This window comes from Mus caroli, chromosome 19, assembly GCF_900094665.2.
Source record: "Mus caroli chromosome 19, CAROLI_EIJ_v1.1, whole genome shotgun sequence".
Lineage (NCBI taxonomy): Eukaryota > Metazoa > Chordata > Mammalia > Rodentia > Muridae > Mus > Mus caroli.
Genome location: NC_034588.1, coordinates 19,905,140 through 19,925,427, shown reverse-complemented (window position 1 = coordinate 19,925,427; position 20,288 = coordinate 19,905,140). Strand labels below are relative to the sequence as shown.

The window sequence follows — 20,288 nt, the reverse complement described above, 5'->3', positions numbered from 1 at the left end:
ACATATTTCTCAAATAATATTGAATGAAATATCAAATTACACTGGAAATCAATCAGAATTCAAGTACTTCCTGTTTGGTAAAAAATCCACCACAGGATTTAAGGACTGTGATAGCCAGGGTGGTCGTTATTAGCTATGAGGACCTTTTAAGTTTAATTATAATTTAATTCAATTTCTTAGCTATAACCAAAGTGCTCAGGGCCTGACTGATGAACAGCATAGAAGCAGATTCTGTCATTTCAGGAAGTTCTGTTGGATAGTATTGCTCTTGAGGTTAACAGCATGGCCAAATGCTCACCTTGGGCTGGGGCTAGCAGGACATCTAAGTGCGAGACTCTGAACAGTGCTATCTTTGCGTATGTCATTTTCCCTCTTCCCTTTCCTGTGGCCATGAGTGTGCCCAAGAGTAAAAAGGATGCCTTCCAAGGAACACAGCAACTGCCACATGGTCAGGAATATTTTCTGCCAAAACTGTAAGTCAAATGATATCCCGAGTTCATTCCAAGTAAAACTGATCAGGGAACACTTCTCATAGACAGGCTAGGGGGACAGTCAGAATTTTATTGGTTTTGGCCCTTCATCAAAATTGGAATTAGTGCTGGTTTAAGGAGTATATCGAATCCCTGGAGTGGCCAAGCTGTGGGTCCTTCCACCCTTGATGGATATACATCAAATGGTCACTCAAGACTTATTTAAAGAAGAAGTTGACTAGCATGTACGAGAACAAGAAAGTTGGATGCATTATACTTTCTTGTCTGAAATAACTCAGCTCCAGGATGAGAAAAATAAGCCTCCTGTAGTTACTGGGCCATCTTCCTAGGAAACAATATGGCATGTGTGCTCAGAACATAATTTCAGTCCCAGCTTGCCTGGGAAGACCATGGTGCTACTAGAAGAAAGTTAGCAAGTGACATGACCTTTTCATCCTACATTTCCTTACTTCTACAATGAAATCAATGTCATAACCATCTCATTCCAAAATACAAAAAACCTTAGATCAAGTTCTTGCATATAGATGCTTTGCAATGATATATAAGAGATATACTCATATTTATATGTAAAACTAACTCTAGTGTGTCAAGCATGTTGTTGGCGATGGGACAGAAGTGCTGGGGAAGAGCAATGCTGCATTATGTCTCTGCATACTTTGTGAGAGTGTTCTTCTCATCCTATATTCTTTCAGATGGTGGAAAAATGTGACTTCTCTATTTTCGCTACATATTATATGATGGACTAACTCCTTGCTTAAAAACTTTCAAACCTATCTTATTTTATGTGTATTAGTGTTTTGCCTGCACATATGTGTGTGTGCCACATGTTCCTGTACCTGAAGAGATCAGAAGAGGTCATTGGATCCCTTGGGACTGGAGTTGAAGATGGTTGTGTATCACCATGTAGATTCTGAGGACTGAAATTGGTCATCTGCAAAAACAGCAAGTGCTCTTAAATGCTGAGCTATCTCTCCAGCCCCTAATTCCTACGTTTAAAAAAAATTCTATTTCTTATATGTTATCAATAGTAAGTTGTATAGTCAACCTCTATCTCATTCCATTTCCAACAGGTTCACAATAGTAAGTTGTTTCTGGTCCTTTGTCTCCCATGCCTTATGTATTCATCAAATTTCTTATGCATCCAGGTAATTGAAACACTGATGATGTTTTGGCACAATGACCAAAAAGCAATTGTTTTCTGTATCCCAAGTATCTCTGAGGTGACTTGGATTTTTATTTTTCTCTTTGATTAGATAATTCATTGTATTTCTTGTTGCGTGTCTGACAGTCTTACAAATGTGAAGGCATTTAGAAGGCTTCCACTTTATTCAAGTGTTAGAATAGACATTCACAGAACAATGCCTGTGAGATCCTCTCTTTGCCTAGATACACTGTTAATCTACCACACTCCATCCTTTCATCTGAGCCCAGATGGAGCCTCAAAGTCATTCTCAGTGCATTTTAGGGAGACATCACCAGCTGATGTAAGGAAAATGGTTTGCAGTTCTTACCCAGAAATGATAAAACTGAAATGCATCATCAAAGGATGAAAACGAAAGTGATCACAGGCTTACAGAAATCCAAATCATAGGCCTATTCCCAAGACACTGGATTGTGCCTACTATGGGCTTATAAGATTCCTTAATGCTTATTCAAGACCTATTGGAGTTTCCCTTGTGATGAGGAGTTGTTTTACATAACTATCTCAAGAACATAGAGTAGGCATGAATATCCACTGAATGGTGCAGGAAAGACTTTACTGCAACCAACAGAGGGAGTTTGTTTGTCTGTTGTTTCTTTTGGCAAGATTAGTACACATATCATTGGATCCTACTTCAATGCATTATCCTTTGTCTGTCAAAGAGAGCTTTATAGAAGGTTGTCGGTGTTATCTACAGTGTATGAAAAGCTGTGGTCCATGATCAATCTGAGAATTCCATGTGGATTCTGGGAAAACTCTGATGGAAACATTCCAGGCATTTATTATTGGTGTTGCCATTGATAGCAAGTTAACCCAGCATGATATCAGCTGCAGGGTTCGTTTGTTAAAGATGCTTCAGAATTAACTTCAGGAATTAAACTTGAGGTCATTTCGTTTATGTATGTATTTGTTAATTTCTTAATTCTATGGGTATGGAGGCTGAGGAAGCTACTTTGGAAAATAGATGCAGTGGAGAAATCTAATCTTCATATAATATAAGTCAGCTTTTTAAAGTGGGGAGCATGGGTTATTCTCATTGGGGTTAAGTGGGGTGCTGGTTTTAAACAGCTTGTTGAGTTCTACGCTGGTCCATCTAAGTCACTATGTAGATGTGTGCAGTAAATCGACAACTTTGAAGTATTCTCCAGCCTTGATGGGCATTCTGGCAACTGCAAAGAGCAGTTCTCTAAAAAGAGTTCTTCCCAGCCATTGTTTGGCCAGATACTTTCTGATGATGTTGGGTTTTCATATTCAATGACGTATTTCCCCAGTGAGCCAAGAGTTGAGCAGTTTTAAAGCATATTTAATGCAGGGCTTGGACTGGTTAACTTAGATCAATAAAATCTTTTCCCTTCCTGGTATTTTCTTCTCCATGCTTGAGATCAGACTTTTAAAATCAAAGCTTCATCCTCTGGTGTTGACACAGTATGGGAAGATTTAACAACAACCTGTCAGACCAAAGTTTTATTATACTTTGTGCTTTTTTTTAAATAAACAGAGTTGTTCTGGCCACATAGAATGTGAGCACTAGGACAAGCTTAACTGAGTATCTGAACCCTTAAATTCCTCAGAGAAAATTGACAGTGACTCTGTCAGTGGTACCTTCAGCCACTTCGAAACTCACTAACATTACATTGATAACTATTTGCTATATTTGTTTACATGAGATTGCATACACATCCGTGGAGGAAAATTATGCTTTGTAACACCCGCAGAACCTAAAACAAGCATTAGAAAATACCCAGTGATTTATTAATTTGAAACATCATGGTATCGGTTCTCTAAGTTTCCAATTAAACCATTTGGATGTACATTGTAAAAATATAGATGTTTATATAGAATTATATTTGAATAAATATTACATTAATAATTTTACTAAATTTTATTGCATTTAATACAGTTTACACAGATTTTGAGGGAAAAGGGAAAAGGATGTTGATCAATTATATTGTCATTTATAGGTAACTGACATACTGCCGAACTGCTGCTGGAAATGCCCCACTCAGAGTTTTATTGTGGGCTCTTTAAGCACTGTGTCCTTATCAGAGCCCACGAGATCCTGTACTCATGTATTTAAATACTCATTACAGTGTCTTTAAGCACCAGGGTTATGCCTTGTTCATCTTCCAGCAGTTCTATGCACACAGTAGGCACTCCATAAATGTTGATGTTTACAAAAGTCACAGTAAAACCACCTTCTGTTCTTTGTCTTGGTTGATTCTCTGATTTCTTTCAGGAAAAGTGAAAAAGAACCAGCTTGACTTTTTTTTTTTTTTTAAATTATAGAAAATAGATCCTAGAACAGAGATGAGGCAGATGAAATTAACAAAAACTAAAACGGACACTTGAAATCAGCATGGCTGACATCATTTCTTTCTCTCTTACTTGACATTCCAATTATGTCTCTATCACGCTGGGGTGCAGGCCATTGAGATCAATTACTTTCTGTAGAAAGTAATACAGAAAAATGATAGGGTTTTGACACCCTTCAGTGTGAGCCTGGATCTCTGCAGCAGCAGGAGTAAACAGTTGTGATCATTGCACAGAATGACACGCCCCAGGGAATAGCTACGGCTCCTGGGTTCCTAATGGGCTTGAATTTTGGATGACTTTCTCACGTCTTTGGATATGTGATGTGTGTTTGGAGGGAAACAAACTTTCTTCAATTCTCTGTGAGAAATTTTCAGTCATAAAATTGGGAACTGTACAATGAAGGATTCCTTTTTTACAGCTAGTGGATGCTCTCATGCCTTCATCTTAGCTGATAAAAAAAAATCTATTCTTGGGGCTGGAGAGATGGCTCAGTGGTTAAGAGCACTGACTACTCTTTCAGAGGTCCTGAGTTCAATTCCCAGCGACCACATGGTGGCTCATAAACATCTGTAATGGGGTCTGATGCCCTCTTCTGGTGTGTCTGAAGACAGCTATAGTATATTCACATACATAAAATAAATAATTTTAAAAAATCTATTTTCAATTAAAATAAAAAAGAATTGACTAATAGTAAAGAACACAAAATCAGTATCAATCGATCAACCAACCAGCCAATCAATCAAGCCCATGGAAATTCTAAGTTCTCTTTAAGCAGAAAAGTCTCAGAAGATTTTTAAAACAAACACACATACACAGCGTATACTCTCTTACCTTTCCCATACCATTGAACCCATACCTTCCCTCCTACCCCCTACCACACATGCATCCTCACTTTCATCACATACATCCTCACCCCTACTAGACCCCCATATAGCCCTCCACACACCCACACACCATTCATACCCCCACACATCCATCACACCCCTACCACCACACTTACCTCTCTTATCACATTCCCCTGCACATGCGTGCCCACACATACACACACCCCATGACCACATAGCACTCACCACATTTTTTTCTTCTACTCCCAAGAGTAAGACAGTGCTCACATATTTTTTTTATAACCTGTCCCTAATTAAAATGCCACTTGAATATTATAATATGGATGATATATGGCTTACTGACAATTTCCCAACAGTCCTGAATCCTCACATGCATCCTCACAAATTATTTAAAAATCTTTTAAGGTATGGTTTTTTCTTTTTGGCTACTAGGATGGTTCTGCTTCTTTTCCAGAGTATCTGAAATGGGGTAAATCTAGGTGATAATCTTTGGAAAAACCACTAATGTATATATAAGCATTGGTAATCAAATTGTGCTGGATGAGGGGCACTGACTCAGAGCACCCATGTACTTAGATGGCATTCTGTGCTTATGTTGATGATTGGCAGGTACTTGGTCATGACATGACAGATGAAGGGGTGAGGTCCTATCTCTCTGCAGCCTGAGACAAGGTTGACCGTTATCAGGCAAAGGCATATTTGATTTCAACATCAGGATGCTGCGCCCTGAAAGGTGTTCTCAACACCAGGCAATGCTATTCATCTGCTTAACCAAACATGAGAAGGCAAGGTCCTCAGATAGAAAATCATAGGTAATTAAATCTAACAGTTTTTGGTGCTTTTAATATCTGTAGTTATGGGGTTTAGTCATTTGTGATTAAGAAGCAAATGTTGAAAATGAGTAATGGAACTAGTTATGGAAGGGACTTAATGATTCATCCTGAACTATGACAGGTAAACCGAACATACATTATGATGATAAGAGGGAATATCCACTTGGATCGTTTCTGTCAGGTATCACGTGTCACAGAACAGATAGGGAGGAAAAAAAAGTCAAAATATAGAACTTAATTTGATTCTCAGCACCACATACAGAAAAAAAGCATTTAATTGCAATTGTCTCCTCGTTTATTCAAACTCATTTGCGCTGTGACAGACACAGTCTGTCTGTTTCTATCTCCAGCAATCTCATTCATGGAAGATAATCAGTTTTGCCAATTATAATTCACTTCCAAAGTGATTCTCTTTTCCAATTCATATTCTCCTTCCAATTCATATTCTTGGAAAGGAGCTCAATGACAAGCTAGAAAGGTCACAAAGATGACAACATAAGGTGGGGAAGGTCATTTCTCAAAGATGATGAACTGAAGATCTATGTAGACACATGGATGCTCTCCCAGTCCTTGTGACTGTTTTATTTAGCAACCCACAAATGAAATTAACTTTGAACATTGATACAAATCCCCAAAGTGAAACAGATGAGTAAAAATATTAACCTAGTCAGAAATTAAACATTGTAATTAGGATGTGTATGCTCCCTAAAACTTATTTTATTTGGATAATGACACACTTACTTATGCAGGTTTGTTTCTATAAATATGTATGCACACATGTATGTAGTAGAATGGTTAGCACAGTTGCATTCTGAAAACTGAAGAAGAAACCCTTCCTGGTGAATGAAGACCAATGCTTTTTATTTTTATTCTTTGCATGTAAAGAAAGTTCACTGCTACAAAATAATGTTCTTTAGAAGTGACTTTAAATTCTATGCACGTGTGTTGTTAGACAATTTCTTATCAAGTTTAATAAGCATGATTAATCCCGGAAGTTATTTAGATTGCACACAAAAAGATTCTGACCATTTTATCACAATAAATTTATCAGTGCTCTCCTAAGAGGGTAGGTTTTCATGTAACACTGTGCACAGCATTTCTCTCTCTCTCTCTCTCTCTCTCTCTCTCTCTCTCTCTCTCTCTCTCTGTGTGTGTGTGTGTGTGTATGACTATATGAACGGAGACACATATACATAAGACTTCCCTGGAGGTTCCTATTTATTATAAGCATTAAACTATTTGCAAGCACCATGGAGAAACAAACAATCAAAAGCTACAAGCTATCTAATTCTGTTTATTTCTAGACAAGAGGGGCCTGTTGCTGTATTTAAAGAAATGAGGACTATGGCAAATTTTTTAATAACAAAGACAGTTAAGGTTATCGAACAGTGCTTTATTAGTCAACATAAAGATCACTAGGCAAATGTTCCCTGTTTACAGCCTCAGCAGTAAAATGAATCAGTACTTACTCTCGAAGAAGACAATGATGACAACTTAATTAAATTTGCCAATGAGTAAGCTCTAACTTCAATTAGGATGATTTTAGAACTATCAGATCTCTAGGCATCACATCACTGCCTTGGCATCCAGTGCCTGGGTAGAAGCCCCCAGCCTTCCATTACTTTCCACCTTACACACGTTGACTCCAGTATAAACTCGGTAAACATACTGTTTTACTGGGTAAATGGCAGACCAAGGATTAAGATGGGGAAAGCACAGATGGTAGTTGCTAACATGTGGAATCTTTTTACTATAGCCTGGGGAGGAGAGAGGTAGAGGAAGGAATGACCTCCACTGAGTTAGCTCTTCTGTAATTACTGTAGTTGCATGCTTGACTTGTTCATTAGATTTGCTATAGCTCTTGAGGGTGGCAACTGCAGGCTGTTCTTTCTTCTATCTCAATGTTCTGCACAGCTCATCATACCCACTGCTGGACCACTTTGTATTTGTAAAAGGCCCTATCTCCCGTGGAATTTCTTCTTTGTCATCCTAGCCACATGATAGGAAAACTGGGTAAGAAAGTTTTTTTGTTGTCGTTGTTGTTTAGAACTTCAATGACTCTCTCTCTCTCTCTCTCTCTCTCTCTCTCTCTCTCTCTCTCTCTCTCTCTCTCTCTCTCTCTCACCACTAGAGATTTGCTAACTAATGAGAGGGCTTGTCGCTGGAGAAGAATGATTCTGCCTCTCTCAGCCCTCATTGATTGTTTGATTGTCTGTAGTTCTTTATATGCAATGTTCAAAAAATAAACAACAACCACAAAACCCAAAGCAACATCAACTAAAAGCAAAAACTAAGTGACTCCCCCTGGATGTACTCCTTAAACTCATTCACACCTTATCTTAAATTACTTGCATAATGTGACACAGTGCTCAAACCTCACCATTTCCCTGGTAGACAGACCTCCTCCCAGGGAGGAGGGGGCTTTGGACATTAGAGTGTTAACATTTAAGAGCTGGTGGTCCAAGGAAAATACATTGGGGTGGAGTGGTCAGGGGGAATTTACAAAGAACCAATTATAGAGGTTTCACCTTGTAGGTGGGTATATAAATAGCAGTACCTGATAACATAGTCTGCCAATGTATTTACACATTACAGCAGCTTGGCCAAGATGGTGCTTACACTCATGCCTAGGAGGTAGCCAGCCTATCTCACAGGCTGCTCTGCACTGTTATCCAGATGCTGTCTGCTTCATTTATCATAAGCTGGCTCCTGCCTCTCCTTCCTTGAGAGAGGAATTTGGAAGGAGAGATGAAGATAAAAGAATCCATTCCTTGACTTCCTTTCTTTCTCTCCTCTTTGTTATCAGCATGGTCTCAGCATGGTCTCGGTGAAGCGTTCCAGGATTTCTTATGCTCTAGTGTAGTGTGAATTGGGGTTTCTTAAAAATCTCAGTTATGTTACGTGAGTATGTTTTTGTCTTAATCCCAGGTGTGGAATGTGGGGCTGCTTCAGACTGTCCACAGCAGCTGACTATGATTTATCTCATGCTCTGGCAGGGGCGTGATTCTGTCAGCTGAGGATAATTTATGTTTGGAATTCTAGGGACTCTTCAGAGGGTATGAAAATGGCAGGGCCCCGAGTGACCATGGCAGCAGCTGCTGCTTCTTTTGCTCTTTGCTGGATTGCTGGTTGGAGATATCCTGACTACGAAGATTGGAATTGCCCCTAATCAGCAGAAAGTAGTCTAAAAAGACCAATGCCCCATTTCCCCTTTAGCCTTCTTTCTCTTATTGAGGGTTTGGAAGGAACAAGAGTGGAGAAGGGTGGTAGATATATGAACCCAATAAAATAGCCAAAAAATAGTTACTGTGTCTGGTATTTAGATGTTGCTCTCTGTTCTTCCTTTCCACCATCCCACACTGTCTTGGCTAATGCAGAGAACATGCTCTGATGTCCTCTTTTCCAAGGTTTAAACACAGCTTTGTACCCAAGTGTCTCCCACGGGACCTGGCAATTTACTCACCCGCCTTCTTCTGAATATTTATGCCCAAATGCCAGGATGTCGGATGCCCGTCCACTCCCATCACAGACCACGACTGGTACAGGAGGGGTGTCTCGAAGGTATTCCAAAACAATTGAGATCACATTGGGTCCTCCTTCCACGATGAGAGCCACCACTGGAACCCCTTGACCGATTCCTGCATTAAAAAAAGGAAAAGAAAAGGAAAAAAAGAGAAAAGAACACAAAGCCAGCAAACCAAATAAACAAAAAGAGAAAAAAAAAAAGCACAAACTAAAATTACTGAGCACGGGGGAGGTAGTGAGATATGAAGGGATAAAATACTGAGTGACATTTGTAGACAATACGTTAGTAGAATCTCCACCCCCAGAAAGTCCATGTGACCTTGCCTGATCCCCGCAACTCACAAAAGGGACAGTTTACCCCACTTTACACCTGGGAACCTAGGTAGGATACATGAAGAAAGGAAGTGGGTAACAGAGAAAGACTGGGCCAGCAGTCAAAATATTGTAAGCCATGTTCTGATTGTAAGAAGTATCTTATCTATCTAGTAATTCAGTTTTCTGTGAAAAAAAAAAAGAAATTAAGATTTTCTAACTTCCTGGTTACCACAGAAGGGTCTAAATAGCTCTTTTTATCAAAAAACAAAACAAAGTAAAACAAAACGAAGCACTAAAGCCAGTAGGGGTTTGTTGGATCAACTGCTGCCTGGATTATGGGTCTGTGTTCTGACCGTAGGTGATCCGCTGAGCATCAGATCTCAGGAACACAGCCATCATAAAAGGTCACCCCTTGCGGGGCAGTGAAGGCGCATGCTTTTGATCCCAGCACTTGGGAGGCAGACACAGGTGGATTTCTGAGTTTGAGGCCAGCCTGATCTACAGAGTGAGTTCCAGGACAACAAGGGCTACATAGAGAAACCCTGTCTCCAAAAACCAAAAACCAAAAAAAAAAAAAAAAAAAAAAAAAAAAAAAAAAAAGAGTTCCTCGAGACACCCCAACCCTCCATCTTCACTTTCTCCATTTCAACCTCAAAATGGCCGTCACAGGGTCACGTGGTTTTCCGTATACTTGTATCCTGCTCTATTGAGTGAAGTGCTGGGTGCATGCCTATACTCATGAGCATATTTCTTGCATTCAGCTGAATCAAGGAGATTCAGAGATATTTCCTAACACATTTAAACTATTTCTTTCAAGCCACAAAGCATTGTAAGCTTCATGTAACAATTTCTGTAATGTCAGCATCACATATGTGATTGGTCCTAACACGTTAAGGAGAAGCATTGAAAAACCAATGCCCATGAGAGAAACAATGAACCTCAGATTCAGTTTATTTCACACGGACACCTTGAGCATCATTAGCTTACTTTTGTTTGAGTTGGTATTGTGCTGGGTCAAACTGAACAATGTAAAACTGAGTTGGTTTTCTGGGGTGTATACAAGTGTTCTTACAAAAGACATAATTGAAATTCTGTGCCCTCTCTGTAAATATGAATTTATACAAAACAAAAACAAAAACAAAACTTTGGTCATCTCAGTTCTCTGTCCTTTTGTGTCATTTTATCTGGCATCAGAAAGCTGCTTCCCAGTGCAAATAACAGTCTGGGATTTGGATTTTGCTCGGCTGATAAGAGATTTTATTTGACTTATGTGACTTGTTTTCCTTCTAAAATATGAGTGTACCAGTCTCACAGGGTCTTATCAACTCTAAGTCACAGAAAATAGATCTTTTTTCATAGTTTGATTTTACTGTTAAAGGAAGGGTTCAAAATCCTGGCTGCACATGAATAGATATTGTTTTAAATCTCCATTTAAACTATGTAGAGGAAAGAATGACTGTTGGTCAAGGTAGGGACAGTGAGTCCTTTGTTTCTCTAATGAGAACTGGAGGAGAGATGAAGCCTGGTACCCCACTAGTTTTCTGTAGATGGGGAGGACTTGAGAATTATTCTTTCAAATCTAAGGCAAGGACTGTGAAGCATCCTGCATCTTTGCTTTCCGGGAGCCCCTTCCAAGCCAGACACCAGGATTCTTAGGAAGGACTGTCCCATTGCTGCCCTTTGTGACTATTTAGCAAGCTCTTGAAAGGCATTTAGGGGAGAAAAGATTAACCTAAGTGAGCTCTTCACACTGCATGCTTCTTTTAGGGGAAAATTTGCTGCCATAAAATCACCTACTGTATGGGAATTTGTATATTAATGTGCATTGAGAAACACGGATTCTTATTTAGAGGATAGATCTAGATTCCGTCTAGTCTGGGGATGTAGCTTAGCATTACAGTATTGGCCTAGCATTCATATGGCACTGGGTTCAACCCCAAATATGGGAGGGAAAATATTTTATGGAAATTTCTAAATTCTCCCTCTTGAGCAAAGCATCTGTCTATTTAGCTTCAAGTTTACAGACCAAGTGAACTTTCCTTTTAGATCCATTCAGAATTGTCATAGAGGGAGAGCAACTAGATTGGACCTCTAGAATATTCCCATGTTTTAAGGTCTAGTGGAAAGAAGAGAATCACCTTTGCAAAGGGATATCTAGGTTCAAGGGATCAGTTTTTATGGACTAATTTGAGTATAATAAATTTCGAGTATTTCCCGAAAATACATTTGTCAATATATTAATGTTATAATCTCTAGAAATTCTGTAATATGTTCAGGATGGTAAGATTTCCCATATTTGGGATGAAATTGGTAATTGATATGGTTACAAATTAATAATCCAGTTAAATTCAGTGCTAAAAACTTGGATAGAGCAAACACTGCATGTATCAATATCTCCAAATTCTCTTTCCTTTGCTGTTAAAACATGAAATTTGTCTTGTGGTTTAAAAAATGACTTAATACTCAAAAGCATCTTGAGTTTCTTATGAGTGGCAGAGACCCTTGTTATGTTTAGAAACATTATACTTAACACAAATAGAATTTGCCAAATCTGGCAACATTACGGTTTTTTTTCCTTTCTTTCTTTCTGGACACACACATGCACATTGGTTTTGAATTCAGAAGGAGAAGAGTATATTAATACTTTGTAATGAGCCAAGCTATGAGTGTTAATCTTAGTCTATCTGTAGAGAAAGTTTCATAGAACATTTGTGGATAGCAGTGAAAGTGAGGAACAGTTTCTCTAAAAAAGGAAGTGCGTGTCTGGTCTGAGAAAAGATGTTTCTATACAACATCTTTCATGATCCATGGATCCGTGAAGTTCATCGATGAATGTGAACATAATGAGCCTTATTTAAACCATTGAAACATTCATGCATTCATTTATTATTTTATGATCCTTGCTGATACATGTTTTTGCAAGATTGTAATTAGAGCCAGTGAGATGGCCCAGTGGGTACGTTTGATTTCAAAAACCCACATGGTGGAAGGAGAGAACTGAATCCCGAAAGTTGTCCCCTCTCTCTCTCTCTCTCTCTCTCTCTCTCTCTCTCTCTCTCTCTCTCTCACACACACACACACACACAAAGCTGTTGATCAGTATGTGTCTAAGTGAAAAAAAAATCTATTCTCTTTATCTCTAGGCTTAAAGTATTTCTTATAAGTTTTTCTGCTGTAGAGAAATAAATATCCAGGTACAATGAAGAAAATGTCATGTATAAAGATGGTACTACAGTAAAACTTTTTTTCAAAACATTAGGAATCTCTGGGGTACTTTAGAAAACTGAGGCCAGAAAATATTGAGGGATAGTATAAGAGAAAAATGCACCTTTTTTAAAAAAATTAGTACTTTCTTCATTCACATCTCCAGTGCTATCCCCAAAGTCCCCCTCCTACCACTCCCCAACCCACCCACTCCCATTTCCCAGCCCTGGCATTCCCCTACACTGAGGCAGATAAAGTCTGCACGACCAATGGGCCTCTCTTTCCACTGATGGCCGACTAGGCCATCTTCTGATACATATGCAGATAGAGACACGAACTCAGGGGGGTACTGGTTAGTTCATATTGTTGTTCCACCCATAGGGTTGCAGACCCCTTTAGCTCCTTGGGTACTTTCTCTAGCTCCTCCATTGGGGGCCCTGTGATCCATCCAATAGCTGACTGTGAGCAGGAATGAAAATGCATCTTTTTAAAAGGAGTGTTTCTTAGGTCTTCTGTGTTACTAGAGGTATTAGATATTGTCTTAGTTTTTGGAAGTACATGGAGTCCATTCGAGATACTGTATCTATAGCTGCAATGTATCTGACCTTACGTGGGAATGTGTAATGAGATAAAGAATGTTTAGTGAATTGCAATGAAACTCCTAGGTGATGAATGAAAACTCCAATACAGATCAATCCTATGTTCTATTATTACAACACAACTTTCTCACTGAAAAGGAGGCGTCCCCAATGTGCACATCAAGAATAGTTACCCTATCAGCAGTGGTGAGAGGAGGAGTTGACCCAATCTCTCTGTAGTAGTCTAAGGGCACCAGATGTGGTAGTCTACCCCTAAGCCCCTCCCCTCTGCTGATAGCCTTAGAGGCTCCTTAGAGAGCAGGACCTTTATCTACACCCATCATAATATGCTGCTCCCTGCATAAAGCATCTCTAGGCTTGGGTCTTGCTTTGACTTCAATGGCTTTCCTGGAAGGACATCATTTCACATGTGTTCCATTTTTACTTCATACCATGAAAGTCTCAATTGACTCATTCTAGGAGGACACGTTTCTTAGGCCTTGGGGGGGTCCCTTTCTAAAGCAGGGTAGAATGTCTCAGCTCCTTGTTTGAAGTTCCATGGTGGGCAATCTTTCCCTCTGTCCATCTTGGGTTTCCCATACGGTCACATTTTCTTTCACTGCCTCTCATTGTATATGTCTGCTTCTAGTTTATCCCTTCCCTAGCCAGTGCTACTAGACACCTTGGGAGTGTGGCTAGACTTCATATAGCACATATAGTTCTCCCTAGTAGTTCTGTCCTAGAAGGTGAAAAAGGTAACTTGATAGATATTGATATCCTAAAAATATCCTTTGCTATTTTTCACAGTATGTAGCACACAGAGTAGGTCCCCGATTCCTGAGAGCATCAGACTGAGAAAGGAATCATCATTCATAAAGTGCGTAGACTAGAGCTTGGCACTCAGTAAGAGCTTTTTGGTTAAAGAAACACAAATGGAAGGATACTTATTTGTATTTATTAAGCTTATAAAAGATTCCTTCTTTTTTTTTTTTTGAGACAGGGTTTCTCTGTGTAGCCCGGCTGTCCTGGAACTCACTCTGTAGACCAGGCTGGCCTCGAACTCAGAAATCCACCTGCCTCTGCCTCCCGAGTGCTGGGATTAAAGGCGTGCACCACCATGCCTGGCTTCTTTAAATATCTTAATGACTCATAGATAGAAGAAAATGAATGCAACTCTTAAACTCTGTTTAAGCCAAACAGATGTTTTGACAGTGGAACACTCTGAGAGCTTTTCTGAAGTTTTCCCAGTCTCCTGTATAGACCAGCAATATGTTGAGAAAGCCATATGCATTTATCTTGTGTCCAGAACCCTAAGACCTACTGGTTTGAGGTAGATAACTTTTAAATTAAGTTAAAATTTAAAAAGTAGTTCTCAAATACTTCTTAGTGTATTAGTTAGCTTATTAAGTCTTTTGAGTGCTGTGGGTTGAAAAATTTAGATGTAAATACTAAATGATAAAACCAATAAACCAAATGCAAGTGTTTTTACATGCTTTCAAACTCAGCTTTTGACTTAATGGTAAAAGTTATTCCCTTATGGCCTGACAGCTCTGATTGAAGTATTTTGCTATTAATGTCACTATACTCCCAGGCCATACAAGTGGCATTGCTGTGAATAATTTCAATAGAAAGGGACATCTAGTCCCATGGGATGTAAAGTGGGTATTACTTTCACAAAAAGAAAAAGCCAGGATTATTTTCTTTGGGATCATTGTTTGAAGACTGAATGTTTTAATGTAATTGATCTAAGTTGACAAGAAAACTCATCCAAAGAAAGCTAAAATCTTTGTCTCTGTATTGCTGAAAACCCACATCAAAAGGATGACCTTGCCTTCTCAAATGTAGGGTAACCAGAGAAGTTTGAACTCATTTTACTTTAAAATATTTCATCAACACTCTTACAAATGTGCCCAGATCTAAGTACACAGCCTACGCCAACATCTGAGCTTTGTCACAGAATGAATAAAAACCAGAGTAGTAAAAGAAACTATGATTGTCAAAAACTATGATTGTCAAGGTAGCTATGGAAGTCTGTCCCCAGGAAGGACCTGGCCTGTGATGCAAGGAGAGAGAGAGAGAGAGAGAGAGAGAGAGAGAGAGAGAGAGAGAGAGAGAGAGAGAGAGAGAGAGAAAACATAGTAGATGTGAGGGAGCTATTACTGCCAATTTGAGTAACTTGCCATGCTCAAATTATCTTTTATTATTATTTTATTTTCTCTTTGCATCTGTTAATGGAGAATACAATTATTTTTTTTTTATCATTTTCTTTTTTTTTTTTTTTTTTTTTTTTTTTTTTTTTTTTTTTTTGTTTTTTCGAGACAGGGTTTCTCTGTATAGCCCTGGCTGTCCTGGAGCTCACTTTGTAGACCAGGCTGGCCTCGAACTCAGAAATCCGCCTGCCTCCGCCTCCCGAGTGCTGGGATTAAAGGCGTGCNCCACCACGCCCGGCTTTTTTAATCATTTTCAAGAGTTCTTTCTTCAAGGAATGCTTCTTGACACCCTACCCTTTTCTATGAGAAATTTGCCTTTCTGTTTCCAGGATTAAAGATAAATTTTTCCAGGATTAAAGATAAATCTTTGGTCTCTTCCTCTTCACCAGTAGGCAGAATCAAACATTTTGCTGTGTTAGTTTATAACTTAAAAAAAAAAAAACCAAGTAAACAACTCCCATCATGTCTATGTCCTATAGATTTGTCAATCAGCCACAGCAGTCTAAAGAGGAGGGCTCCCTGGTCCCTTCTGTGTCTCTTTTGGAATTTTGTTTTCTTGGCTATGTGTTTTGGCATCTCTCTACCCTACCTGGCAGATTTAACTTAGTAATTTGAGCATGCCACACAACGTTCTCCCTGTAGTAGTTGACCATGAAAATTTGGCATACAGAAGAGCAGGAAGGCAAAGTGCTACGTTACTTCCCTAGTTCTCCCCTGATGATTACTAAGACACAATACTTTCTCTTCCAGAAAAATTTCCATATTACATAACAGGGCAATTTGTCCTCAGTTATTCGAGATATGATTTCCATTGCCCCCAAGTCAGAGATGCAAATGCCCATGTCTGTGTTCCCTTGTTTTCCTGTAGCTTGTTGAAGGCCCTTTTGGTAACTTCCAGGCCTTTGCATGTGAGTCTTTGTGTAACAGCTAGCCATTATTCATAACTATGATGTTTCCTTGAAAATCTAGTGGGTTTTCACCACTTATAGAAACAGGACTGAAATCCTTCTGTGTAGAAACACGGCTCCTCTTCTCCAAGGCTCAGCTCACGTCTGTACCTTCATCTTTCTCAGCGTTCTCTTTGACCTACACTTGTGTACAGCATCCACAGGGTCCTCCATGTAGGATTATTTGTAAGCTTCTCTTTTAGTCACCCTAGTTAGGATGGCTTCTTAGGGAGGAGACAACTATCTCACCCCGCAACTGTCTTCAGGAGGAGGTATTTAAACTAAGCTGTTCCTTAGACTTTCTCTACCCCCTGGTAAATTTGAAAAGGATAGCTGAGTTTGGTCAGCCAGGCCCGATACCTTTTCCTTTCCCTTGCGTGCATGGAATGGGGATGGGGCAGGTGGAATGGGGATCTCCCAGGTCCTCCAAAGGCTCTGCCCAAGAGATGGGTATAAGGTGATGGGATGTAGTATGGTGTGGGGTTCTGTTTAACTCTGGGGTTCACTCCAGGCTATTTAGCCAATTGTCCTAAAACCACATTCTCCTACTTTTCCCTCTGAGCAATAAAAGTGGTATTTTGGGTACTAGAACTACTTTTATTTCTTATATTGCCTGGAACTTGGATAAAGAAGAAGATACTGTTGATTTTTGTACCTCCTGCCCCCTGACTCCAATTCAATTGTCAAAATCTAGTTCTTAAGCCCTACCCAATCCCCTCAGGCAGTATTAATTTTCTGTGCTTTTGTGGTCCCATTGTTCATTAAAAACTGTCTTTGGGCAGTTATTGCCTTGGTTTAATTAAAGCCCCCCCCAAACTGTAAGCTCCTTTGACAGTGATTCTCATGCATCTTGACCTTCTGACTCCAAACTCCTTCACCCTCAGACAATAGTTCAAATAAGTGTTTGCAACATAAAACAAAATATAAAATGCACCTTGGGACAGATGAAGGAACAGGAAGACACTGAGAGTCACAAAGAGACTGTCTCACCTCAATGCTACTAAGGTATCCAGCTATAAGAAGTACAGATGGCCCCCCTTTAGGTGTCCCTATGGCATCCTAAACTAGATCTTTACAGCTGGGCTTAAGCAGAGGTCAGAGACCTGCGGAAGAAGCTGGGTGGGTGCTCCTACTCTACCTGTCCAACTAGATTACACCAGAAAAGCTCAGATGTTGAGAGACTGAGTAGCCAGTATCATTTCAACTGTCTGTTCTTTTTAAGTTGCGGCTGTGCTGTTTCTCAGGATTGGGCCAAGTTACGCAGACTGCGCATCTGGACCATTGGGGAGAAAGATGTAAACACAGCTTTGTTTATGTTCTTTCACTTGCTAGAAGGATGCCCAGGAAACCACTATTTGGTTGAAATGAATAGAAGCTATGTGACTAAAATTGAACCCCAGATTTCTTCTTACTGAGCTGACTGGTACACTTTAGCAGAAGGCTAGGGGCGACCTTCATTCACCGACAAGGTATCAGAACAACTAAAATAACGGACCGCCATTGTTAGACACAGGCATTGGTTATCTTGGATCAGTGACATTAGATCATCCCCAATTGTGGATCTAATTTCAGATCCAAAGCTCAAAATTAGAAAATTGGTTTTGCCTGATTATCTGTTCCTCTATGTTATACCCAGTCCTCTTAGTCTTTGGGGGAAAACAACAAAATTATGTTGTGAGAAACTCTTTTCTCTGGTCCTACGCTTCCATGTTCAGGGATTCCATCTCCATTACTGAAACATGCCGACCCAGATCATCCTGTTCGTTTGCTTGCTTGCAGTAAGTTCTTACTGGGTGGTTGAGAATGGCATTGAATTCATGATTCTCTTCCCTCAGGCACTTGAGTGCTGGAATTACAGGAGTGTACCATCCATCATACTGCTCTACTGCTCTTCTTAGCCTGGTGAGGGCTAGCTTCTAAAAGCCCTCGGATGAGGGATGTTAGCTTTTTCCTTAGGGGATGAATGCCAGGCAGCTCCTTAGGTAAAGTGTTCAGAGGTCCTGTTGTCTGGTGGGAGTGTGGGAACTGATCCCACACCACCTCATCATCTCCAGCAGTATCATCAGTGATACTGACATTTGACTCCCCATCAGTGGTGCTGCGGTGCCGGACTCTCAATATGGTTCTTGTCAAGAGTGGACATACAGAACAAAGAGTGTGTTGCCATTGAGAGGCCACTTTGAGACAGTGCTGAGACAACCTGAGCCCCTGTTTCCACTTTGGAAGTGCAAATCTATTTCTAAGTGAAAAAAAAATACTGTTTTTCATTGTATGGTATGTGTTTTTCTTAATACAGCGATAGCTCTTTACGAGCAAATGATGATGGTAATGTGCTTTTTCTTTTTTTAAAAAAGATTTATTTATTTATTTATTTATTTATTTATTTATTTTTGGCTTTTCGAGACAGGGTTTCTCTGTGTAGTCCTGGCTGTCCTGGAACTCACTCTGTAGACCAGGCTGGCCTCACACTCAGAAATCCACCTACCTCTACCTCCCGAGTGCTGGGATTAAAGGTGTGTACCACCACGACCGGCTGGTACTGTGGTTTTTAAAGAAGGTAATTACAAATGAATCCAAACAAGGCTGCATTTGCGTTTTGGGTTTGGAATGAAGTGTTGTCTTACACTAAGGGGATCAATTGATTTACCATTCAACCAGGGCACATTTACGTGTGTGTGTGTGTGTCCTCACTGATAATCACTGCAGTATACTAGTTATAAACTGGAACAGCTGAATCCTGGACAAACCTTTACACACAGTTACACACTTATGGCGCTCAAGGTCACTTCCGATATTTCTTAAAGTAGACAGGAGTATAGGGTGTTTAAAAGAGGCCCTGGGTTTGTTTGTTCACTGTTGATCACACTGTTTCATGGGCTCCGTTTTCCATTCCTTCTAAACCCCAGCTGTTCGCTATCAGAGCTATTCCTCTGTTTGCATGAGGAGAGATGAAGCCCCAGAGAACTCAATGATTAAGCAAAGGAACAGAGTGGCACTTCAGAGGCACCTGTGCTAATCTGTTGGGGGGAAGATATCAGTTGAAAACTTTTCTCATGGCCTAGCCTATCCTCAATGGTGCTAGAGATGGATCCTGCTACTTCTCATCTGGAGATGGATGCCACACCACATTATCATTTAAACTCATACAGTATGATGATGAGAAGTTGGGAGTTATAGCCCAGAGGTAGGTTCTCTGAGACCTCAATCATGGGAGTATTTAATTTTTTTGTCCTATTCTATAGTCTAAGTGAAACTGCCTTTTATAGCTTCTGGCACCAAAAATCTATGTGGCTGCCATAATAACTCATGTCCTTATTATCTAAAAGAAGGCTATCTTGAGATTATTAAGTAAAAATATGGCTCTTTCAGGGACGCCCTAGAATTGCAATCCTACTGTAAGGAAGTAGTTTGCTCACTGAAAATGATTGGAAGAAGCAGTGTGTGTGGAAATCTCTTGTCAGTGTCTGCAAGGACAAAGGCTGTTCTTTTAGACCCATCAGCATCACCCGTGGGGGTCATTGCTTGAAACCCCACACTGGCCCCTCCCTGGGAGTCTCAGATCAGTGAGAATTTGTGTTTCAGCAGTTTTTCAGGCGCTGTTGCAGCTGCTGGTCCAGGGAGCACACTTTGAGAGCTAGTGGCTTAGCTTAAGCTGCAGGGGGAGGTAATAGAACAAAACAGCTGACATCTAAAGTGTGTCACCACTCAAGCAAATACAGGAAAAGTTCACAGGGTGAGACCCGAAATGCCCATCCACAATGTTCCTAGGAGTCTACTTTAAAGCGTGAGCCATCAGCAAGTCTTTTCCTTGAAGGGCCAGAGAAGC

General features: G+C 40.0%; 1 protein-coding gene across 49 annotated transcripts in view; it reads right to left on the bottom strand.

Moving 5' to 3' along the window:
• Window positions 1-20,288, bottom strand: part of Trpm3 (transient receptor potential cation channel subfamily M member 3) — a 533,889-nt gene that overhangs the window by 212,336 nt on the left and 301,265 nt on the right. For 41 of the 49 annotated variants that reach the window (XM_029472394.1, XM_029472404.1, XM_029472405.1 and 38 more), the window contains one exon: window positions 9,147-9,321. In XM_029472394.1, the coding sequence (XP_029328254.1) occupies window positions 9,147-9,321 (175 nt within the window). Of the gene's footprint in view, window positions 1-1,327; window positions 1,423-2,579; window positions 3,989-6,558; window positions 8,406-8,474; window positions 8,538-9,146; window positions 9,322-20,288 lie in introns of those variants that run through there. The other 8 variants (XM_029472417.1, XM_021152611.2, XM_029472403.1 and 5 more) reach the window with 7 other exon arrangements.